This window comes from Rattus norvegicus, chromosome 9 (genome assembly GCF_021556685.1).
Source record: "Rattus norvegicus strain SHRSP/BbbUtx chromosome 9, alternate assembly SHRSP_T2T, whole genome shotgun sequence".
NCBI classification, from domain to species: domain Eukaryota; kingdom Metazoa; phylum Chordata; class Mammalia; order Rodentia; family Muridae; genus Rattus; species Rattus norvegicus.
The window spans coordinates 56,010,001-56,036,090 of NC_141542.1; the positions used below are offsets into that span (position 1 = coordinate 56,010,001).

The 26,090-nt window shown below is 46.1% G+C and overlaps 1 protein-coding gene across 4 annotated transcripts in view; it reads right to left on the reverse strand.

Annotated features, from left to right (window-relative positions):
- The window catches only part of Aff3 (ALF transcription elongation factor 3), a 494,860-nt gene that overhangs the window by 442,758 nt on the left and 26,012 nt on the right, over nt 1-26,090 (reverse strand). For 2 of the 4 annotated variants that reach the window (NM_001413892.1, XM_087566655.1), the window contains 2 exon segments: nt 14,105-14,260; nt 14,399-14,450. In NM_001413892.1, coding sequence (NP_001400821.1) covers nt 14,105-14,157 — 53 coding nt within the window. In that variant the 5' untranslated portion in view covers nt 14,158-14,260; nt 14,399-14,450. 4 annotated transcript variants of the gene reach the window in all.

Sequence of the window (26,090 nt, forward strand, 5' to 3'; positions counted from 1 at the left end):
CTGTTAATTAGAATCCCTCCAGACCACAATATTTGCACCCAGGATACCTACTATGTTATTCGGAGTTTTAACATTCAAATCTCAAGATGCTTCATACACATAAACTTCCCTGTGCCTGTTGGAGACTTGTGTGTATACACGGGATAGATAAAACAGACATCTGACATGCACACATATAAATCTCATGTTTATTTTAGATATTTTGGAACTCACACTTGATGGCTGTCACTAAGTGGAGCTCTTTGTAGGGTAGTGACTATATATATAAACTTCCTGAGTAGACATCCCAGGTCCACCACCTTAGCTATGGGTTCTGTGTAATGTGCTACCTTCCTTTGTTTCTCTTCAGAATGAAAGGACAGAACCTACTTTACAGGTTATGAAATAACATGAAATATTTAAAGACTCATGACCTGTGCTTGTCAGTAAGAGCCTCAGAACTGCTCAGAGGCTGACCGGCCCACCACCCCTCGAGAAGGATTCTACCACCAATGTCAGTCGGAATAATACACCGGGGCTCCTGGCTGTGTTTTTTGAAGTTTGAAAATAATTCTTAAAAAACCACTTTAAAGTCTCCCCAATTAGACAAGTTCACAATTTTTCTGGTGACTTAGCCTTACCCAATTACTTCTGAATCAAAATTACCTTCAAAACACTCTAATTAAATCTCAGAACGTGTGACAGAGATTTATGCTGAAGTGGCTTCTGCAGACTTTCATTAAGTCACTAATAATAACTATGAAATACATATCTGTTACCTTTTCACGGGGCATATTCCATACACAGCTCTGTGACTACTTTTAGAAGCTCCCTTTCCTGGCAGAAGAGGAGGCGGGCAGAGGAGAAGAGAGAGATCCAGGGAGGAAGGAGAACCAAAGGTCCTATACCTTGGGTCAGGCCCCTCCATCCTCCTCTGAGAGCTGCCTCAAGATCTGTTTCCTTTTCCCTCAAAAATGAGACATTCGCAGCTCTGTCTCACCATGCCCAGCCACTTTTTCACCCCACTGCCCATCCAGGACACGACAGATGACTAGGTGAGTGCATCTGGCATTGTATCCAAGTTCTTGGCCCCTCCATTCTCTAGCTTTTTCATCCTCCATTCTAGACTGCTGCTCCCAAAAATCCCAGGCCTGCTCCCCACCCTCCCCTCACTCCTCCTGCTCCCCATCCTTCCCTCACTCCTGATCTCCATCCTTCCCTCCTTCCTCCTGATCTCCATCCTCCTTTCAATCTTCCTGCTCCCCATCCTTCCCTCACTTCTGAACTCCATCCTTCCCTCCTTCCTCCTGATCTCCATCCTCCCCTCACTCTTCCTGATCCCCATCCTCCCCTCACTCCTCCTGATCCCCATCCTCTCCTCACTCCTCCTGATCCCCATCCTCCCCTCACTCCTCCCTCTCTCATTCTCTTCTCACTCCTCCTGGACCACCCTCTCATTTTCACCAGCACATACATGTTGAGAATCCCCAAGCCTTCTCCCCTTGCCTTCTTCCTGCATGTGAGGATCTTGCGGCCAGTTTCCTATACACCCCTCTAAAAGCACAGCACATGGGCCTTACACACTGCATAGTTCAATGTGTTACTTCACCTTTGCCACTCCATCTGCTCTTCCTGTCTACAATGCCTTCTAGAAATACCACCGTGTAAACACAACCGGTGTATTCACCTACTCATTTACCTTCATGGCTGACCATCCACAAGAAAATGTTTGGGCTCCTTGGGATGCCATGCAGGGACCCTCTGGAACAAGTCCCCACTTCATTCTCTGGCTTCTTCTCCTGCTATTCCTCCCCACTCAGCTACACAAACCTTCAGATATAACCACCGTCACCGCCAAGCATGGCCATGCCTGCTGCTCCTCCTCTACCTTTGCTGATACCACAGGGGCCCTACTTTGTACCTCTCCTCACATTCATCCTTTAGGACCTGTGAATTGTCATTAATCTCTAAATGGTACCACCCCCTAAACATCCTGAGATGCCAGGCAGGTCAAAACCACTCTTGCAAGTATCTGAAATACATCCAGGCTAGAAATAAGGTCTAGTCACACTTATCTGTCAGGCTCAACCAGTGATTGCCCTCTCAATCCTGAAATCTATAGATCCGGAGGAAGAAAGTTACAAAGAGCAGCTAAGAGCCGCCTAGACTGTACACATACTGTGCTGCGTTATTGCGTATGGTATTTTGGGTTCTAAAATATTGCTTTCATCTCACTGAGGGATAGAGATAAGGAAAGTAATATACACTAATTTATGTAACTAATTATCTATCTAAATATTAGAAGCTAAAATGCTAGATTTTGTCTCATACTATAAATATATCTAACACCCCCCAACACACACACACACACACACACACACACAATCTCTTCAGGTTAGACAACAAAGCAACAGGTTTCATTATGGCCTCTTCACATATGGGTTGCTACACAGTGCTCTTACTCATTCCCCAGAGGCAACCTCTCCAAAAATTTTCTATCTGAACTTGGAACTTGTTACTCAATGTTAGAGCTTTAAGTCAAGGTAAGGTGATAAAATTCACCAGCTTTCCTGACAAAAACGGATTCCAGTCATGCCAAAGGACCAAATTCTACTTAGGAAAAAGGAAGGAAAAGACATCTTCCAAGAAAAAGCTCCACCAGGCTTTGGAGGAGAAATTATCTCCAAGGACAAGTAGTCAGACAGACAGACATACAGACAGACAGTCCTTGTGTTACAAGAATCACCTGGCCTCATGGGCCACAGCCATGTTTCCGGGAAGGACTCAGCTCTGCGGGAAGCTCTGAACTGACTCTCCTGTGGAGGCCCACTAACTTTACAGGAACCCTTGTAAGCTGGGCACAGGAAGCGCAGATGGGACATAGGTTACAACCCATGTCACAGGGCCAGGACAATGGAGGTTGAAGTTTTAATCTGAGAGAAAAGGCACTCAAGGATGGCTGAATGGCGCTTTGGGTCACTTCAGTGGATGGTGTAGTCCGTGTCCCAGCAGACAGACAGCACCCATAGTCCCTTAGGAGGGTGTGCAGTGCCAAGCCTTCACTTCACTTGAGTCCTTGTTTCTCCCTCCCAGCAGGGCAGGAGAGGGGCATTTCAGAGAGTGGAAGGACCAGAGGTTCAGCATCCTTGGGAGACATGAAGCTTCGGGAGACCTGTCTACCCACTGCGCTCAGAACACATGGCTTCTCTGTAGGTAACAGCAGGGTTGGCACTACAGCGGCGCCAGCGTCTCAGGCTGAATTCAAGTCTTCAAGCTCCTCCCACACTTCGCACAGCCCATGTTCCAAGAAATGACAAAGGCAGCCTCCATCCCATGGACAGGGGCAGACTCCATCCTGTGGGGCATGTTGGGAGAAAAGCAAGCTAGGCTGATGTACCAAAGCAAGAGCTCTGAACCAGCTGCCTGTACAGCGCCACTCAGGCTCAGCACCCAATGGGTCGCTGTTCCCTTTTTTTCTTAAGATCTCTTGACCCAACAGAACAAAGCTCTGGGTCCTTTATCTAATGATAACGGGGACTGTTTCTATGACCAACTATTACATACTCTTAGCTAGTTAATACTGTTTTCTACAGCATTAATTGATGTCGCAAGTTACAAGCCACATCAGTAACCACATGCTTGCTCCCCTGAACAGTCTCCTTTCCTCTTCCTCACAATAGAAAACAAGGTAAAGTAGAAGAAAATAATGTGGGCTGGAGAGATGGCTCAGCGGTTAAGAGCACTGACTGCTCTTCCAGAGGTCCTGAGTTCAATTCCCAGCAACCACATGGTGGCTTGCAACCATCTGTAATGGGATCTGATGCCCTCTTCTGATGTGTCTGAAGACAGCTACAGTGTATTCACATACATAAAATAAATAATTTGAAGAAGAAGAGGAGGAGGAGGAGGAAGAAAACAGTGCAGGCTGAAGACATAGTCGCACACAATTAGTCGGGTAGCATAGCAGTCCACGGCACACAAGGTAGTACCATGCATGTCCACAAAGAACACAATAAGATCTGAGGCTCTATTGACACTATAAATACTTCCTCAAGCCCTACTTTCACCAATTGGCATGCCCCAAGGAAGGCCACAGATTTCAATCTTCCCCACTACTCCTAAAAAGTCATTTTTCTTTTCCAAACCCTAAACATTAAGTTGTTCAAATCCCAGAGAGGAGAAGTGTGTGTCCACATGTACTAGGACATCCTCATTAATAAAATCAAGCTAAGGACCTTCCCACAGATCACACAGAATGTACAGTGATGGCTACGTTGTATTTTATTAGTCCCAAGTATGCTTATTTTTCTACCGAAACAGGATTGCGTTTGTTAGGGAAACTGTGGTGAAGTTTCCCCACCTAATTGATCCATGGTTCTCTGGTAATGGCAGAGTGGAACATATCTGGGAAGTTGAGGCTTCTCCTAGGACACTAGGAAAGTCATAATTTAGGACTATGGTCACCAGGTAGGGCAATAATTCTCTAAACTCCTGCCACCCCCTAAACTCTGACCTGCATCCCTTTCCTCCCAAGCATCGTGGCAGAGAAAGAACGGGACATTTGGTCTCCATTCTGAGCAGCTGCTGAGTCTCTGTTAGAGTCCCCACAGATCCTTAAGGTCTTAGGATCATCTTGGTACTCCCAGAGCCCCCATCAGATGCAGCAGCAACAGCTGACCAAGGCTCACTGACAAGTACTGAACGGCTATAAAAGGGGATGAGCCTATTTGTAACAAAGTGTGTTTACTCAGGGCTTTATGTCCATTTCAGCAGCCTGCCCTCATTAAGATACAAGTAACCACCCTCTCGTTCATCAGAATTGTATTAAAAAGGACACAGCAATAAAATAAATGCTGCCTGTAAATGTAACCTCCCAGCTCTAGGAAACAGTGTTCCTATACAAGTCCCCCTGAACTGCAAAGAGAATAATAGAAAGCCCTCTGAAAGAGCGTCTTTTCAAAGGGGTGATTTCCGTCCTTACAAGTCGGTGTCTGTTCTGTGAGAACATGTCAGTACTCAAGAACCAATCAGAAATGTAAGCTCATGGCCCCACCTTGGTTCTATTAAATTAAAATCTATATTTTAACGAGCTCCCTGAGCTATCCGGATACCCATTAAAGTTCAGATGTTCCCTGGTGCATTAAGCACACTGACCTCTACTTTCAAAACAGCTTTCCTTTCCTGGGTCCTTAATCCCCTGGATACCTTCTACAGAAAAAAACAAATAAACAAAACAAAATAAATCAAAACAAAAAAAAAAAAAAACCCCAAAAGTAAAAATGTACTTTTCCAATTTAAAAACAAAACCAGATTATTTCCTGGAATTGGGGCTGAGTTAGTACAGGAAGTTTTGTTTTTTTGTTTTTTTGTTTTTTTTTTTTTTCCCTTGTCTACCTGTCAGGGAGCTAATTAACATTTCAATGAACACTGACTGAAAATGTGTTCTGTCACTTCCTAACTGAGGTAAACAGCCCAGGTATGACAAGAAGAATTTAACTAAGACTAACAGGCTCACATTACAACCCCCAGGGGGGTTTCTGAAAACTAATTTCCTGCCCATAAAAAAGCAAAAATAAAATTATTTTCAGTATCAAGGTAAGCACATAACTGTGAGTTGATACGTTAGTGTAGTCTCCAAATTACAGTCATTTTTGTTTACCTCCGCTAACAATGTGCCTCCTGGGGAGAAATTCTATGAAGAGGTTTAAGTCCCCTCCCTGGCTTTCTCCACATGTGAGTAGAAAAAAACGGCAATGGAGAGATACCCAAGGGACTACAGTTAATGCCTTCTGTGTGCTCTGGTTCCTGCCTCCCAGTAATGGGAGTGGGCTCAGACTGTAGAGCTGGAAGGAGTCTACCTTAGTTTGCATGTTACTGTCATAAACACCAGGGCCAGAACAATGTGGGGAGGAAAGAGTTTGTTTGGTTTACAAGCCCACCAGGAAGGAAAGCCTAGGCAGAAAGCTAGAGACAGGAACCTGATGCAGAGACTGTAGAGGGATGCTGCTTACTGGCTTGCTCTCCAGGCTTGCTCAGCCTGCTTTCTTGTTCTTACATACACACCAAGGGCTGCAGCGCCCAAAATGAGCTGGACCCTCCCACATCAGTCATTAGTCAAGAAAATCCTACCCAGACAAGCCTGCAGGCCAGTCTGAAGACAGCATTTCCTCTGATTCAAGTTTCCTCCTCCAAGTGACTCTAATGTGTCAAGTTGATAAAAGCTAATAAGCACAGAGTCTCAGGGATAGCCCACTACCGCTGGTCCATTTATCTAGGCAATGATGTCTTGACACGGCCTTAGTCACACCACTGATAAATTCTCACACCCAGTGTGTGTACCACCTTCAGACCCAAGGCCCCCTATCTTATCCCAGGTATTAGTGGCTTGAGATTAAAAGTCATTTCACCTCTTAGGTGGGGTGGTATCTTCATAGCCTGGTATAACTGTATCTTGTTTCTAGTAAACCCAAATTGCGACTAGCCTGACATAATATTACGGGACCCACGGTGCCAAATGAAGTTTTTGATGTAATGGCTAGTAATACAATACATTCTCAGTGAAACATGGGAGATTATGCAATGGTTCATAGGTCTACATAAGTTGCTAGTACAACCACATGTATCTATTGCACTGTGACACACAACTGAGAAAAACTAGTCTCCAGTCAAGCATGTCCCTGGGGTTGCAATGTCAAGCCAAGAACTGTGTGCCAGACATATTGCTGAAGCAGACCCCATGTGGTCTTTCAATAAGCTTGTGTGCGTGTGTGTGTGTGTGTGTGTGTGTGTGTGTGTGTGTGTATATATATATATATATATATATATATATATATAGAGAGAGAGAGAGAGAGAGAGAGAGAGAGATTTTAAGGAAGCAAAGGGTATAAAAGTACCATATTTGACCCTAACAGAGTAACTGATGCTTTGATTACAGAACATCACAACCTTATGAGGTAGGGCAAGCAAAACAAACGCCATCATTGCTTTTAAGTGATTAAGCCAAGACTTGTACTGGGGGGGGGAAGAAACCGAGCTGTTCAGAGCCCAATAGAAAGCAAGGTTGAAGCCAACTGAATCCAAGATCTCAAATTCCATTTCCAAACAAAAAGGAACAGCCAATGTTGAAAGTAAAGTTACAGATTTTTACTTGAGAATAAAACGAGGAACGTTATTTTATATCAAATGATATTATATGTTCTTGTATGGCCTTGATTTTGCCACCCAGGCTTTCTCCCCCAAAACTAGGAAAACTTAGACAAATCTATTTCAAACCTTGAAATTCCATTTACGCACAAAATAATCTAGTACTTCATGTTGAGGAATTGATCTGTTGTCTAACGTGACTACTATTTTAGCCGATGTTAAGAGGAAGGGCCTGTTGAGTTGCTAATCTGCAGAGTCATTGATTAGACGGTCTGGCTCACAGGGACATTCTCCCAAAATAGATTTTTAGCATTTTATAACCCTCCTACATTCCACAAAAGAGAATCTGGAACACAGGAAGGAACCATTTCCGCACACGTAATAGCATCTTTATTGTCACCAAAAGGCATCTGATTAAAACCCAAAGACTTCCAACGCGCATCCTTCCCTTTATCCCCACAGCCCTGTCTCCCACGCCAGCACCCTTCAACTTCCACATCCTGAACTAACCAGCCTGCCTACCCGACTCTCCTCAACCCATGCCACATGCCGGGGGTGCCTCCTGTAGCTGCCTCTCACAAAACAAGAGGTCCATGTTCTCCTTCCAGCTTCCTCCACACTACCACACATTTGAAAGGAAGGATTTCCAAGACACAATTCACCCTGGAGCCTGCTAAGTGCTCAGGACAGGGCACAGGCAGGGTGCAGGCAAACACTTTCAACCAATGAAAGTCGCCTCCAAAGACTATGTCGTCACTCTCAGCCAATGAGAGTGTGGGTAGCTTACCAAGCCGGCTCTCCTAGAAATACCTCCAGGAAACTCAGGATGCATGCACTCGGCCCACCAATCATGCCTCGTGGGCCATTTTGACGCATCAGGAGAGTGAAAAGCAACAGAGAGAAGCTTGATAACGATGGAAGAAAAGGTCTGTTTCTAGTAAAAAGCCTGGGAACCCTAGGGCCTTATGGAAGCCTCTCCTGGAGTGACAGACTTGAAAAGAATCAAGAGCATCACTTGATCCTTCAGCAGCATCCTTCAGCAGGTTAGGACGCTGTTGCTCCCCAGCAGCCTGATGGGAGCGCAGTCCATCCTCATCCTGCCCTAGCTAATAACCTTATGTTCAGATAAGCACCACGCTTCATTCCCTCCGTGTCTATGTGAGCTATTCCTTCCACGTGGATTCTCTTCCCTTTTATTTCCTCCTCCTGAAATTCTACTTCCTCAGAATACATTTCAGTGCCACGAAGCCATGAATTTTTACTCCCTCAATAGGATGTGCCCGTGCCTTCTCCAGTGGGCAGTGCCTGCTTTGTATTTCAGAGAGAGAGAGAGAGTGTGTGTGTGTGTGTGTGTGTGTGTGTGTGTGTGTGTGTGTGTGTAGGTGTATAGATATAGAGTTAATGCTGTAGTAATTTCCAACCCCAGTAAGCCTTACAGAAAACACACAAACTGTTATTAATTTATAAGTTATATACCTCGATTGGGCACATCTAAACTACTTGTAGTTTCTGCTGGCCACGTGGCTCTGTTCCATCCTCACACCCTCCTCCTCTTCCTCCCTCTATCCTTCATTCTTCCCCCTCCTCCTACCTGCCTCCACTCTCAAAGGCCTCCCATCCTACCTTTTCCTTCCACTGCCCAATCATGGGCTCTAGCCTTTATTTGACCAGTTAAAATGGGGGAAAGGCTCACGAGATCACCTGAGTTCAAGATCCACTGCTGGGGTAGGGGGTGGAGTCCCTCTTGAAGAAACAGAATTAACATCAGAATACAAAAAGCATCAGGACAACCCACAATGCTCTAAACTCCTAATAGTCTCCCCTTTGCATCTTGGGGGCCTGGGGGTTTAATCTATGACTGGAAAAAATTTTTATAAGGAAATATCTGAGATCTGATATAGAAGATATGAGAATACATCCCATACATCACACCAGGTATCGCCTGACACTTTATTTCCGGCTGACACTGTGTTTCCGTCATGTGTACTCATGTTCACAGGTATACTGGGTTGCAGTGTTAACTGTGTGTCAACTGTGAGTTTGGTCCAAAACATTTAAGCCAGTGGTGCCTGTCCAATGCAAACCACTACCACACGAACACTGATGGATATGAAACACCCATCTGTTACAATTTGAAACATCCATGTGTAACAATCTCTTTTCCCTTTAGAACGTTTATTTTTATGTATGTGGATGTGTCCACGTGGATGTATGCTGCAAATGCCCAGGGAGACCAGAAGAGAGGATTGGAGTCCTCTCGAGATGGAATTATAAGTGGATAGAAGCTGCCTCCTGTGGGTGCTGGGAACTGATCTCATGTCAATTGGAGAAGCAATAAACACTCTTAACTGCTGAGCTGTCTTTCTCCCCCCTGGGTTACAACTCCAAAGGGTTGGTCCTGAAGGGCGTAGAATGCCTGTGTGAACAGAAATGTAGGGACGCTGGCTTATGTAAAGTCTGTGGGGGTGAGGGTCAGAATGAACACTAAGCAAAGTCTTAATAGTTATTATTCCATCTTTGTTGACTTTCTCCCTAGGAATAAAAAAGTGTTCTTAATGTAGAGAAGAGAAGAGTAAATATTAGTTGGTTTTGGAAAACTTTTCTCATTTGGCAAACCATCTCATGATGACCAGGCTGTGTGTTTAAAATACATAGCATAGGTAATTTCACTGTGCTCAATAAAAAGCACCCTTAGAGCTACAAAAACAAACAAACAAACAAGCAACTAAACAAAAAAAACAAACAAACAAACAACAAAAAAACCCAAAAGCCTTTGTTCAAGATGCCCCATGCCTTTTTTTCCCACCATCTTTAAAAGTCAGTTCGTCTCCCAAAGCTTAATCCAAAGTCCACCTTTTCTGTGGAAGTCTTTAAAAAAATAAGTAAATAATAATAATAGTAGTAGTAGTAGTAGTAGTAATAGTAGTAGTAGTAGTAGTAGTAGTAGTAGTAGTAGTAGTAGTAATGAAAAAACGCCTGTCTAGCACCCACCTTAGTCCCAAGTATGGGAGTAATCTTTTTTGAATCTCTAGAGCAGAAAGCTTCCTTTTGCATTTACATTCTCATCCAACTTTAAAACTAGACAAGGAATGCACAGCCCACATCTTACCCAGTTCTTCATCCCCTACAGACACTACCACAAGGTGTTATACTTTATAGATGACCAATAAAGACGCATGAACAGAACAAACAAAAGCAACAGTGGATGTGTCGGGCACTTTAGAGACCCTGATGTTGTAACAGCTAAGGCAAAATGTGTGAACCCCCAGAGAAAGAGCAGAAGGGAACAGAAGGGAGGCATTGCTCCCTCAGATAACTGCCTCTGCTTAGGACCCAGGTCTGCAGAAGCTGCAGGGTCCTGTGCAGGGTGGCCACTTCCCTGCATACAGTGTTTCTTAAGGACAGGGAAGTATGGTAACAATGTTTCTTAGAGACATCCATCTCCATTTTAAGGGTGAAATGAACAGGCATCTGATCATTCCTGCTGGAAGACCCACCCTGAAAAGCCAGGCATGGGTGCTTCTGAATAGGGGTGATAGGGATGGAAGAAGACAGACCCAAGGGCTCCCATCAATTGATTATATCACACTGGCCATACTTTTGTTTCATATTCCATCTATAGTCCCATGATGCGTGTTCTCCTGCATGTACAAGAAGCATACACAGGCTCAAAGCCACAGTCGCAACTAATAAAGTGTAATTTGTTTGATCAGGATTGGATGTCTACCAATTAGAGAACGTTGTTCAGTTATCAAAATAAGACACTCTGGCTATTAATCTGCAACTCCTCTCTTCAAAGACCTTTTTTCCTATGATGAAAGAATGGATTGTTCAGTGGTCTTTATTTAAAATTTATGTCTCCTTTCATAAGTGAATTAACAGGCACCACTCCTAACTCATGGCTTTTGGTTTTTCAGATTTTCTTTTCTTAAATCAACACCATTTAAGGTTCTGACCTTCTCTTTTAATATTTTGACACAGCCTTAAGTTGCAGATGTCAGTGCTCTTGCTTTGTAGTTCTTGTAAAGCCATTCTTTCTCAGCTGGAAGAGATCTGCAGGGCTCTAGAAAATACATAGCCCTGATATCAGAAAAGAAGACTTTAAAGCTAATCCTTCATCAAGTCTGAGCTGTGTGAACTCGGACAAGCTACCTGACTACGCATCCTCAATTTTCCTCTATGTAAAAATCAGACCAACAGCAGTACTTAAGTGGTAATTTTCTTGTTGTGGAATAAAGGATCTAGGACATATAATGGTCACACCTCTGACAAGTACTTAGCAAGTGTTAGACTTAAAATATCTGCTGTCATTTTGGTCTTGGCACCGTCACCTTATAGTTTAAAGCCCCTATTATCTATAAAAATGAGAGTACTGTCAATTACTTTTGAGATATTATCAGATTCAAAGAAGAAGATAACAGATATGAAAATACCAGACACAGAGAAAGTAATCTAGTATGTCAGGCATGAGGGGGTACATGATTGTTACCCCAGTACTCAGTAGACTGAGGCAGGAGGATTACCTTGAGTGTGAGGCTTGCACACCAAGACCTTCTTTCAAAAACAAACAAGAGCTGGAGAAAGAGAGGAGAGATAGATAGATAGATAGATAGATAGATAGATAGATAGATAGTATTTTGATCATGTATGAGCTTAAAACTAAACTGTAATTTTAATTAAATCCTGAAATTGAGTTAGAAATGTCAGGCAAAAATTGGTCTATAACTAAGAGAATGTCTGACATATTTGAAATGCAAGCCAAAGTAGTTTGTTTTATCTTTAACTTTACCTAAAGATAACCTTTTGTAAATGTAAACTCTATATTCGCAAAATAAGAAACATTCTCTTAAGCCAAACTGTTTGACTATATGCAATCAAGAAATCTAGCATGCTTTCTTAAGCCAAGAAACTACATATTGCTAACAAATCTGATTGAGTGTACAATGGCTTTAAAAACAAACAAAAAAAAAAACTGCTTTCCAGCTGTGATGGTGCAACATTGTCAGTGCAGAGGTAAAAATCTATGTGGTCTGAGGCCAGCCCAGTCTCCAAAGCAAGTTTCAGGACTATGCTGAGAGACCTGGTCTCATGTATGTATGTATGTATGTATGTATGTATGTATGTATGTATGTAGCAGATATAAGTTTAACAACAATTCACCGGGCATTCTTCCACAGTGTTCAAGATCATTTACTGGGAACTGAAGACACAGCTTGAGCCCTTGACAAAAAGGACTACGCCATTACCACTGAGAATCTCAGAACACAACTTACAAAAACCATACAGGAGTTCAATTTGAACCAGAAAGTGAATACGCAGCATTAAAACGTGTCCAAAATATTAAGTTCTCCCCTTTGACAACAAGCCTGCCTAGATTTTAAAAAGCAAAAGTAATTTTTAAAATACAGTTGTTATCTGGGAAGCTATTGAATTTGTGCCAGAAACCAACATTTCAAAAGGTAAACCTGTAAAATAATAGGTATCTGTAAATGAAAGGCTGAAATAACCCAGGAGCAGCAACACAGTAATTAGCAACTTTTATAGAGTAATAACATGTTCCGTATTCTCTCTACACTAGCTCTTTGAAGTTGCCAGTGTAATATATACAAGCTTTATTACATTGGAGCCCATCCTTGTGTGTTTTATAGGCTCCAACATTATGCAGAGCAAGCTGTACTCACCATCGGATCTTTTATAAGAAACTGCTCGATAATTCGCGAGCTCTGTGTCTAGTTTATTTTGTTACACCTGTCTTTGGGAAAATAAGTCACTTTGAGCCTAAGTCACTGCGGAGATCCACACGTCTACATACCATCGATGGATGAGCCATAAATCATAAAGCAGTTTGGCTTTAAAATTGTGCATTGCATATTCATGTGCACACCACTCGCAGTTTTAGACACATGTGAACTCTTTACTGAATTAAAAAGAAGGGAAACGCTCAGCTCTACAATCAGCGATTACCAGAGGCAGAACAGAGAGCAGTTAATATGCTTGTTCCAGCAGATGTTCGTCCCCGTAAATATTAAACATAACACAAGTTCCTCCAGGAATATACAAGCAGTAATTTTACCACCTGAATAGGGCTGGTTGGAAACATTTAAGGGATGGGGGAAATGCGAGGGATGCTGAGGCAGCCAATGGGATTTTTCAGACAACCGCAACTGGAATTAAATTGCATCTACCTGTGATTTACCTACAGAAGCTCTCCCTGATGCGAGAACAGCGAGAACTGGAACCCCAAGTGCATTCCAGGCTGCCAGCTTTGAGCTTGACAAAAAAAAAAAAAAAAAAAAAAAAAGAGTGGAGTTGAGAGGAGTTCAGCCACCAGGATGTGTGAAGAAAGGGTGCAAAGGAACTGTGTATCTCCGGGAAATGAGTTTCCCTGGGCCAAGGCCTCTGGAATTCGGGCACCGAGACACACTGGCCTCCTGCCCCGGGTGCTCACTTTTCCATCTCGAGTGGGAGTGAGGTAGGACAGAGGAAGGATGCAGCAGCCAAGCAGGGAGCAGGCAAGGAGCAAGGCTGGCGAGCATCCTCCCGGGGCACTTCGTAGCGGTACCAACTCTAGGGGGTCACAGGGGTGAGCCCGAGATTCTCCAGGAGCTGGAAGGGAGCACAATCCGAAGGAAGGTAGCTGAGAGGGGCTGCGGGATGAGGGTGGGCTCTCGGGCATCAGTGACACGTTCAAAAAATCGGTTCTTTTCCCCTCTCCACCGCTGCGCTCCTCCTGTGGCAGCCAGACCACTGGCCCCTTGACCTGGCGCAGACAACACCGAGAGGAGGGGACGGGACCGGAGACTAACGAATTCACGGGGAGGCGGCCGTGCATCCAGCCCGCCAAGGCTGGAAGCAGCCGGCCGGCGAGGCGGTTGTCCCCGAGCCACCCCACCCCCACGGCGGCCGGGCACCCGGCGTCCCGGCCCAGGTGAGGGCAGGCGGGGCCGCCGCGGCTCCCCAAACGACCAGCACCGGGACTCACCACAGTGACTCGAGGTCCCATTCCTGGAGCAAGGCTAAGTCGAAGCTGTCCATGGTGGGAGGTGTCAGCGCCGCCGCCGCCGTCGCCGCCGCCGCCGCTGTGTCCGCCGCCGCCGCTGTGTCCGCCGCCGCCGCCGAGCCTCGGGCCGCCCGCGCGCTGGAACGAGAGGCGCCAGCTAAGGTGCATCCCGGCCGCGCCCGAGCCGCCGCCGCCGCCCGCCAGCTACCCTCCCCCGGCTCGCAGCGCCCGGCACCCCCGCGGCCCTCGCCTCCCGGGCCCGCCCGGCGCACTCACCCGCTCGCCGGCTCGCGCGCAGCCACACTCTCCCAGAGCCGCGAGCGAGCTCGCCGCGCCGCCGCCCCCTCCCGGCCTGCGCCCGCCCCTCCGCCCCTCCGCCCCTCCCTCGCGGCGGCCCGGCCCGCTGCAGCCGCCGGCGCGGTGCTCTGCGCCCGCCCGCTCGCCCGCCCGCCCGCCTCTTTCTCCTCCGGGAGGCGCGTGTGCGCGGGCGAGGCCGAGGCGCGCGCGCGTCCTGAGCCCCGCGCCGCGCCCGCCGCGCCCGCCCCGCGCGCCCCGCGCGCCCCTGCGCTCCCCGCGCTCCCCGTGCGGCTGATCGGGGTCCCGCGCCCTTTCTCGGGCCCGGCCGTCGGCTCGCCCTCCTCACCCGCGCCCTTCCATCTCTCCAGATCTTTGGTGGCCCCGAGGGTTGCGGGGGACGTTCTGCGAGCCAGAGGGAGAGGTGCGGCGGTGACGGCGCCGAGGGCAGGGGGTTGCCGTGCTGAGGCGAGGCCGACCTGCAGCAGAGCAGCCCCCTGCCTCTCGCCTTCGCTCCGTGTCCAGCAGGGACTTTCTGGTCCTCCGCAAATTAAGCGGAATCCGCAGGGCGCTGCGGCGGGAGGTGTGCACGCTTGCAGACCTGGGGTGGGTGCTAGGAAGGAAAAGCCCTGGGCGACCCAGGCGCTGTGAGAGTTAACTGTGCAGCCCAAGGCAGCGCCGAAAACAAATCGTTTCAAATATCTGGAGCCAGTAACTTAAGTGAAATAAAGAGGAGGCGGGAAGGAAGCTTCTTCCAAGACCTGCTCTCAGCTGCAGTTTTGCCTAGAAGGTTGGGGGACTGGGGGTTGGCGAACGAAGGGATATCCTCTACCCCTCAGCTGCCCGGTCCCTGGAAACCTGCCTCCTTTCTTTTTATTTCATACTGGAAAGGCCTCTAGGTTTCCACTACAAACTTCCCGCCGCCTCCTCTCCTGTCTGGAGAGTGGCAGATTGTCAGCTGGAAGGATGATAGAGTACCACTGTGGCTTGTAAAAAAAAAAAAAAATAAAGCCCCTGCTATTATTACTCCCTTGGTTTGAAAGACTGCTCCCCCCTCGCTCGTTATTATATACACTTTGAGAGTGGGGACTGGAGATGTCCAGCAGGCCTATACTTCCATCTCTGCGCTTCTGCTCTAAAAATTGAGGAACCCATGCTGCCCCCCCGGGGGGGGGTTGGCGGTTCGGGGTGGGGGTGGGGGTCTCCCCTCTCCCATGCTCTTGGCTACATTTCCTCGAGCCTTGTTCAGGATTCCTCAGGATTCCTGGAGAGAGCAGTACCAAGCAAAGCTCACCACTTACACCAACCCCCGCATGCCCTAAGGGAGGCCTTTGCAGTGCATCGGCCTTTGTTCCTTTTCTAGACAAGAGCCACCATGTGGGGCCGCCAAAAATTTAGCCCCTTTGATAGAAATCAACCTGGGAGCACCCCCTTTTTTATTTCATCCACCTCTGAAGGAGAACTAACGAAGTTCTAGGCGCAGGTAGACCTCCAAAAGGCCAACCAGAGTTCTTTGCTCTCGGAAACAGGACTGCAAAGCCGAGGTGGGGGGGGGCATCCTTTTCTTCCCCCAGCTTTGGAATAGTTCCCTTATTAGCATCCATAACTCATGTGAAAATATCAATCACTAAGCGAAGGCAGAGTCTACATCAAATCAGTTGTAGTGACCCACTGGTTATTTTACAAACTAACAACTTCCCTGCCTTAAATACCACCCCGCCCAGTTAGTTGAAGGCTACAAAAGAACAAAGGAAATATGGACAAAGTACAGGTGTGAAGGGCTGGAGTCCAAAATCTTGGTCTACAGTGTATCTGGAGAGAAGGAGGGGGGAAATGTGCCTTACAGATTCCTACTTAGCATAAACCCTCTTGGAAATGTTTGCTCTGGCAAAAGTGAGCTACAGACATCACATGGAGACAGCTTTCCCAGGAACAAAGGCTGGGGTGGAGGGTGGAGGAGAGCGGGAGGGGAACAGCCTATGCCTGGAAGAACTGCAAGTTCCAAGGCCTGGACAAGAAATGTGTCCTGTTCCTCGGGCTCCTGGCTGCAGCTGGCAGTCTTCTCCAGAAAGGAGACCTCCAGCCCCTCCCAGGGATCTGGCTTCCCTTTCCTTCCCTTCCCTTCCCACCACATCTGTTTATACAAAAGAGACTGCTGAGGAACAAACAGAACCATGTTTACTGCGGGACCCATGCCGCGCTTGAGGCTCAGACACAGATTCAAGCCTCCCCCTCTTAGTGGCTGAAGATAAATGGGTCCCAGAACAGGAGAGAGTAAAAGGGGGTTTAGGCCTGGGGAAGGAGGGTTATTTGTAAAAGGTCCCTCCAAAAGAGCTATGAAGTAATGGACAGATGTATATTTGAATGCCAACTCTGGGTCCCCATGTTTACATTTTAGTGTACTTGAGCCTGAAGTAACTTCACTGTGGGTGTTTTGCTTTGTTTGTTTGTTTTTTTAATGTTTCTTTACAAATAATGTATTTTCTGTTCGGGGACTTTAACTCGAGGATGGATGCATTAGTGTTTCATTTCGGGTGGATGTTTCTGTGAATAGAACCCACTTGGAGAGTGAGGGCTTGGGAAGAAACCCAAAACATTGCTGTAGATACTGTCTTTGCCTGAGCTGTGATGGGAATAAATTGAAAACGAATAGTTTTCACTGGTGAGGTGTAGAGGCGTTAATGAGACTCTTCGTTAGAAGAACTTGTTTGTTATATTTTATGAGTGTTCCCATTTAGTGTAGGAACAGATCTAGCACTGGGACGAGTCAAAGTTTAAACCTGAGTACAAAAGAAGAGGAGGAGGAGGAGGAGGAGAAGGAGGACAGAGAGAAGGAAAGGGGGAGGGAGGGAGAACGAGAGGTGTTGGTACTCTCTAGAATTAGAAAAGGGTTTGGTTTGTTAAGTTTTTGTTGTTGGGTTTGGGTTTTGGTGACTTTTCGTTTTGTTTGGGGATGGGGGTTTTGTTTGGCTTTTTTGTAAAGGAAGAAGAGATTGCCTAGACAGATAGGTAAATACATAGATACATAGTGAGATAGATAGATAGATAGATAGATAGATGAGAGATAGAGAGATAGAGAGATAGAGAGAGATAGAGAGATAGAGAGATAGAGAGAGAGATAGAGAGATAGATAGATAGATAGATAGAGAGATAGAGAGATAGAGAGATAGAGAGATAGAGAGATAGAAAGATAGAGAGATGGGGTGGGGAGGGAGGATATGTCCCAGTGAAGCAGCAGCTTCTGAATACCCAGAAGACTTGAGGGGCTTTTCTCCTGAGGGAGAAGCAACTTGTGCTACTGAGAGCTGAATGGACCCGCAGACTTAGGGGATGGTCACTGAGGAAGGTAGCTACAGCAGGACTGCCTGGCCTCCCTGGTGACCTGGCTGGTTGGTTGGCTGGTTTGTGCTAAATCCACAATACGAAGGAAGTAAGAAATGGATCCTGCTCAACACGGTATGCACATGTGCTCTTGGCGAGGACCTCATCCTCCCCTGGAATGTGAAGCCTCTTGTGTGCCCCTAGAAGCAAATTCACACCATCTCCCTAAACTAAATTGTCAAGACATGGCTGGAACTCGGAGGTAGCCTTGGGGAACCAATAGAATCTCAATCCCCCCCACCCCCCGCCCTGTCATTCTCTAGAAAAGAGCTAGCTCTGTGGATGGCCTTCCTGGAAGCTCTCCCAGCCCCTCCCCCCTCTTCTCCCCCATCTTTTCTCACAACACCTTTCTCTCCTGTTCCAGGGAGGCAGCAGATACCTCACTCAGTCAGCTTCTCTCTCCAGAGGCATCCAGGGTGTTTGAAACTGTATCTAGGGTTTGCCAATAAACCCTCCAGGCTTTTTGCTTGCAAATTAGATGTTAATATGTCAAGCCCCAGGACAGCATGGATTTTCAAATCTACCCAGGAGCTCTAGTGTCCTCGGGCCTTTGCCTCCCTCTGCACAGGTAGCACACAGTGGATCTAGCCTGGGACCTAAGGTACCTTTCTCATTTTCTCCCTCATTCTCTAGGTCCTGAGCAGATGGTGCGGTTGTGCTGGCTGTCATCACTCCTCCTGTTTCCATGGAAACATGGGGCATAGGGACCATCTCTGCCTTGGGCTCCCTGACAGTATCCTCTGGCTGAGAACTTCACTAAGGCCCCTCCTCCTCACTTGCCTGCTGTCCGGAGCTTTGCAGAACATTCTGGGCCACAGGCAGCCAGAGCCATTTCAGCGGTCCTCTGAGGACATGCTCCCTGCAAAGGGTTGTAAATTGACTGGAAAGGGGGAGGGGAACCAATATCTCAGTCAGGTGGCTGCAGACTATTTGGGATGGCAACAAATATGGATAATCTGCCCCCTCAGCCACCTTCCACGATGGCTGAGAATTGCCCCAAACGTCAAATCTGATGCTTCGAAGGTTTTCCCGTGTTGTCAGGCAGCGGTATTTATTGAGTGTGAGTGTATGGCTGAGGTTTTACACTGTACTCACATCCCACCACCTGGAAATGTGCATTCTATTTTTTTTTTTTAACAAAACCAGGTTTTCCCTAAGGAATGCACTTTCTTCAAAGTTTCCAACATCCTCCTGGCTACATAATTCATTTATATAGCCAGGGAGACATTAATTAGATTCAGAAGTCCGTGGAAACAGCAAGGTCAGAGGGCAACCAGGGCAAAGAAAAGAGAGGGGGAAATGACCCCTGGGAGAGGGTGAGGAAGTGGAGGGAGATTTTTCATGCCTTTCAAGTATCAAACAAGACAAAGACAATTTCAAAAAAAACGTGGTCAGCGACCATAACACTTTTTAGAGATTTTTAAAGTATTGCCAAATGTAAAGAGTCTGCTAAAAAAAAAAAAGTTGATTCGCATGATAATTTTATGCATATACACTTTCTGTGTTATTGTTTCTCATGCATCTGCTACGAAGATTTGGGGATGGGGGAGGGGAGTGCGGCTCAGCTTTTTTTTTTTTTTTTTTTTTTTTTTAAGAAAAACCAAAAGTGGTCACCCTTACTCTGGAAACAGAAAAGACTGTCTTGTCGCAGACGCGAACCGGCTGAGTATCTCATCGTGGCTCACATACCTTGTGTTGCACTGACTTGTTGGCAGATGAATCTACCATTTCTTGACAGAAGAACAGAACTAACCATTCAGACTAAGCCACAGTATTCCCACTGGCTCTTGGGCATGCTTTCTTCAAGATGCACACTGGCCAACTTTGTAAGGTCGCAAGGACCCTGAACCTTCTCGGAGTAGTGGATAAATAGCCCCGCAGAGCAAACCTCTCTCCCCACTGTCTCCGGTTCTACACATCAGCTCCATCTCATGCTCCCAAAAGCACATAAGGTATTGTTGCCATGGTTTTCCTCTTCGAGCAAGTACACTAAGGAACAGATAAGTGTCACTAACCAAAGCACGGCAGATTGGGGATCAGATCTGGTAGCCACAACACCATATGCCGCCCCGTAGCTTTCGCCTTAATTATATAGTGTCAAAGCATCCCCCTGCTCACAGGTGCTTAAATAATGAATGTAGTGCGGACCCAGTCCAAAGCCCTCTACCCGGCTTTGCATTTCTCCTTTCTGCTAGCTCTGTCTCAGAGATCTGCCATTACAGAGCATCTGTGAGGCCCTCACGCTCTCCCTGGGCTCAGGAGTTTTCCTTTTCAGCTCGGAGATGCATTGGATGGTCTTTGTCTCTTGTCAGTTTCTGTCTCTGATGGTTCTAAAATGTGAGTGTTCTGGGTTTGGTTGTTCTCCCTGAGTGCTGCTAGACAGGACTCCCTGACATATGCCAGGAGAGCCATAAACTTCTTATTCAAAGGTAAGCCCTCCTGTTGGCCTATAACCTCTCTCAAGGTGTTGCTTTGCTCTAAGCAGACTGCGGTGCTACCCGTTGAGAGTTAGCAGACATCGAGAACAGTGTCCAGGAGGAAGTGACTTAGCTCCCATCTGGGGGCGGGGAAGGGGGCATTATGGGAGATAAGTCACAACATGACTGAGTGTACGAGGTCTTTTCTCTGGGAACAAGAGGCATGCTAGCGTAAGTGTGATGATCCTCGGGCAGCTTTGAGAGGACACTGACAGTTTCCAGCCTGAAACCAGAGATGTTTCAAAGTGTATCTTGGGGATGCACCCTGCCCATGGCACTACATAGGTCTACCAGCTATATGACCCAACAGGTGCAGTTGTGCCAAAGAACCATTGTGACTTACAAGAGACTACGATTGATTCCTTAAATGTAAAACCGTGCCTTCTGGGCTCATCCCAGCTATAAGAATGTCAAGGACAACAGTATACGGTTCTCATAAACTCCTTCAAATGGAGGCATTCCCCCATAGCTGAGAGCCCATAGTAGCAGTCTTCAAGTCCAGAAACAGAGCAAAGGCCTAGCCCTTGAAAGCCAGAGACAAACAAACAAACGTGGCATTCTGTACCAGTTGCCTGCCCAGTATCTATCCACCCTCCTGCTTAACCACAGAATGTAAGCCTGGTTTAGAGAATTAATAAACCCGGCTGTTTTTGTAGGCATATATGGTTAGAGACCATTAAATCACCATATTTCCGGCCTTTCTTCAAGGGAACTGGACATGTGACACAATTCCACTGTGGTCTCTCTGAACGTTCTTGTACCTGGAGCAGGCACTACCTTTTCGTCTAGGTCTCTTCCTTCTTCCTGTTCAGAACTCAGTTTGAGGCCTGAGAATGAGCAGCCGCTGTGGACCGTGAGAGACAGAGCAGATATAGATGTTGATACAGATGTTGGCCCATCAGAAGCTAAAAGCAACTGTCTTCTTACAGTTGTTCCTCCACTGGTTCGCCTGCCTTCCTGTATCTGTATCTTCAGAGCATAATGAGATCCTGTGTGACTGCCACACTCATACCAAGGTTTATTATTGTAGCTAATGGCGTAGGGAAGCCACACCCCTTGAGTGCACCCTACCCATGGCAGTACATAGGTCTACCAAGGGTCTCAGCTATATAACCCAACAGGAGCAGCTGTGCCAAGGAACCATTGTGACTTACAAGGGACTACGATTGCTTCCTTAAACATAACCGTGCCTTCTGGGCTCATCCCAGCTGTAAGGATGTCAATTAATAAGAAACTCATGCCCATTTGTCTGGAAACTGATTAATCTGGCTCCAGCATCTGTGGGATATTCCATATTATTAGTCGTTCTTTAGTTCCTCGTTCTTTATTAACCAGGTTGAGTTATTGTTACATCCTCACAAGGGTACTAAAAGATGGCAGTCGTGGAAAACAGCGAAGGAATAATAATAGTCGGGCTTTCTTGTGTTCTAGCCGCATTCGCAAAAATGTGCACGCTTCAGACGTTGTCATTGTTTCTACCAAATAAACTAATTACCACTGTATGGAGATCGTTTACTTCAGAAGGAGTTTAGAAAAACAGCTAATTAAGTACAGTATTTTGAAATTTAAACTGCATTACAGGGTTAGAACCCTGTAATGAAATTGCAGATGCTTACGAGGGAAGTGAACCCATTGCAGCTCTCTGTAGCTAGTAGCTAGTCTCCTGCGTGAGTGGCTTCTCCTCCACATCAATACTGCCTGCAGCCCCAAGGCAAACATTTTCTAATGATATGGGACTGCCTCTCTTGGAAGGCCCCTCGAACCATTTCTAAAGCACTCCTGCCTGACTACAACCACACTTTTCCTCGTGTTTATAGGCCATACATTGATCTCCCTGTGTCTTCCTAGAACATCATTAGACTACAGTAAGCACTCCAGTTTAGCATCCAGTTTCCCTGGAGTCTCTCTGCCAATCCTCCACACACTGAGTCTATCGGCTCCTACGATCAACTCAGGACTCTGGCAGAGAGAAGTCCCCCAGGATGTCATACAAAGAAACAGAGCTGGATGTAGGAATGAAAGAAACTCCAAGTTCTTGCTTTCTTGGAAGAAGAGAGCTTCAGACAGCAGCTGGAGCTTGACCTCAGGAGGAAAATGCTCACCACAGGATAGGGCAGCAGGAAACTACGGATGGAGGAGGGAGATACCTGAGCTCATGAAGGTCCCAAGGGAGGAGCAGCATAATAGGAAGTAGAAAGTAAGAGGGAGGTTGTGGGAAGAGGCAACTCCATGTTTTTTTTTTTTGTTTTTTTTTTTTTTTTGTTTTTTTGGTTCTTTTTTTTCGGAGCTGGGGACCGAACCCAGGGCCTTGCGCTTCCTAGGTAAGCGCTCTACCACTGAGCTAAATCCCCAGCCCCGAGGCTGCTCCATGTTAAAGAGCATTGCAGAAGCCACAAAAGCAGGCTTTCCAAGGACAGACCCAGTGACCTTTCAGAACCCCAACTCTTCTCTAAAACTTGTTGCAATTCTCTCTACTTGGCACCAACAGTCACAGTTTTATGAAATTAGAATTGTTGTCTGTCACTCTCTAGACAACGTTATTAGATTCATGGTAACATAAAGGGAATCTCATCCGCTTGGACTTAGGAGAGTCCTGGGTGAGATTCACAAGCTGTCGTCCCTGGAGGAATGGAGCATCTAGCTAAGAACTGTATTTACAGCAATGCTTTCCCAAGCACAGGGCATGGGGTCGGGTCCCAAGGGAATGCTGAATGACCACATGAGTCATTTCAGAGATTGATTTGCCAAACAAGCGTGGAGAGCCTAGCTTGTGTTAAGTGGTGGGTTTATAAAGGAGAGAAGGAGATGTTCAGAGTTAGAAAGAAAGAAAGAAAGAAACAAACAAACAAACAAACAAACAAGCAGCAAAAGCAAACGCCTTCCGTCAGAAGGATTATATCCACACATCTGTATTTATTTGCCCATCCTTGAGTTTAGCAAATATTTATCAAGCGGGAGAAGCAGCATCAAGGTCACCTCCATAAGTGAGGCAGGTTTATTCTCACCAAGGAAGTTAGATGCGGTTGTATTACATGTTACAATGCATTCAGACTATCATGAGGAGGAACATGTACTCAGGGTGACCTACCTATGAAGAATGGCTAATTTGTATCCAAATCAAGAACTAAGGGAGGGGGAGCCAAAGAAGAGAAGCAGCCTGGTGCATGGCATGCTTCAGCCTGTATGTGTGCTAGGCAGAGATGTGCCTTTAGTGCCACAGGAGAAAGAGTGGGTGGGTGGCCACTGGAAACCTCTTCTGGGAAGTTTTAATATCAAAGTTAACATCCATGTTGATCTAATGGAACAAAAGCCGAAGTGAGCAGGGCCTCATAATGATAGAAGAGTGTCCCAGGCAGAAGGAAAAGCACATGACAGTCATCAGAGGCCAAAAAGAAACAAGTCGTGTATCCCAAAACAGAGAAAGCTCTATGTGATCAGAACGTCGCCTGGGGGTGTGGGAAGGGGATGGATGTTGGTATATCAAGTGTGGCATCACAGAGTAAAGGAGAAGAGACAGCTCAGAGACTAGACAAGGCACAGGAGCCAGGTGGTGGAAACTTTTCTTTTTGGTGTTGCGAAAATGTTGCAAGCGAACAGGAAACAAACATCAGAGATTCTACAGCACAGCAAGCGAACACTCAGCCGCCAGAGCCTTGGAGACAACAGAAAGAGTTGAAAGAGGAAATGGCTTCTGAGAAACCGGAGAAAGTGTTTGATGAGCATTAGAAAAGTGCCGGTTGTTTTTAGGGTTTCATTTTAAGTTGTAAAAATCAAGAAAGTCTGCAAACCCCTTCCTTAGGCTCAAGGCTGGCCATCTCATTAACGCAGCCTACAGCAAAAATAAAAAGTGTACAGAGCCTGGCTCATAAATTAGGAGGAATGCTAAATTGCTGGCAGCAAACTTTAAACTAAGACAGGACCCTTCTGAATACAAGCCCTGTGTAACTGCCCAGGTCACACACCCAGGCAGCTGCCCCACGTTCAGGTGCCCCCGTGCCGTCTTCCTGCACTTGCATCTCTTCACTGACAGAATAGGTGGATGTTGTAAGGACCCCTCACAGCATTCTTAGCATTCAGCACCATGCTAGCCCGTTAGCCTTGGATTCATCCCACAATGAAAAATGACATTACTTTGGATTATATTGCTAATAGACACCTAGAAAAGTACAAGTCCTAAGAAAACAGGATATGATAAAGGGGGTAGGTTCAAGTTTAAACATTCTCCAATTTCCCTCTCTTTTCAATAAAAATCCTCAAATGCTTCTTGATGTTTGTGAAACAAGAAGATGATTGGAATGCAGATGGGGAAACTGAGGAAAGGGGAAATGGCTAGGTAGCATGAAATACTTGCATGGCTTGGTCAAAGTGGGGTGAGAAGGGACCAGGTAACACTGTAAAGAAGGAATGAGATTTGGAAGAAAGAAACATTTACATGGGATGTCAGGGAGCCTTGTGATACAATATTGTTACATTTTACATCTTCCAAATTAATAACTAACAAGGACAAGCTGGTGTCAGATGCGGTGTAATCAGCACCACCAAGCACATAAATAATAAATAAATAAAAACTATTGAAACAGCATTACTCATAAAGATTTAGGAAGTCATGTGTAGCGTGTGAGGGTGTGTGTGTGTGTGTGTGTGTGTGTGTGTGTGTGTGTGTGTGTATGTGTGTGTATGTGTTGAGAAGGATGGCTTTCTAGTCTTTCTGCAGATTAGAATTGTCTGGAGGACAAGTTTCCAATGGTCTGCCCCATCCCAAGATGCTTACTTAATCAGTGTGAGCTGATTTCAGGAGTCCCTGTCTTGGGGAAAACTATCATGCAGAAATTGTTGGGCATGTTTAGCCTTTGGGCCCTCCTCTAAGGCCTTATCTTCAGTGACTACTCCATTTTCTGTTGGGGATTGGTTCTAATGCTTGGATTCAATCCAGAATCTGTGTGTCCAAACGCTGAAGGTCCCTCTCCCCAATTGATCTTAGATTAATCAATAAAGAGCCAATGGCCAATGGCTGGGTGGAGAGAGGCAGAACTTTTAGATTTGTACGGGCTAGGAACTGGGAGAGAAGGAGGAGAGATCATCATGACGGGAAGAAGAAAAACCAAGGAAAGTGACCACATGGGCCACTTCCCCAATTGTGTTTGGGGTAGCAGAGATAAAATACAGATTTTGGAAGGGAGTGTTTGCTAGCAGAGAGGAGAATAAGAACTGCCCAACCTTTGAGCTAACCAGGCATATTTAAAATTAACTGGCATGGGTGGGTGGGTGCGTGCGTGTGTGTGTGTGTGTGTGTGTGTGTGTGTGTGTGTGTGTGTGTGTGTGTGTGTTTTGTGAATCCAAATAGCTCTTGGGCAAGTGTGACCCATCGGGAGCACAGAACAGTTAGCCAAATTACCGCTACGCTGGTCTGTTCGTCTATATGCTTTTGGTTACTGTCACATTATAACAAACTCCAATGGCTTATAGAGGCATTGTTTATCTGCGGACAATGTCAAACCCCTACTCTTGGTTTACCACCATTGTTTCAGAAGCAGCATCTCGAGTTACAGACAGGCACACACACAGCAAAAAGGTCTGCTTGCCTCTTAACTGAATTGCTTAGAGTATGTAGATTAGCTTTTAGGAGTGCTGGGTCTTCTGGTGTCTGAGCAGGGCATGCCTCTGTTTATTTGGGCTGTCTTTCATTGATATCCGAAACGTTTAGTGATTTGTTGCAAAGATATTTGAATATCAGCTAAACTTTCCTTCTAGGTGTTTGATTAAATTGACCTATTCATTCTAAGAATCTATTTTTCTATCTCTACAATAGTAGGAGA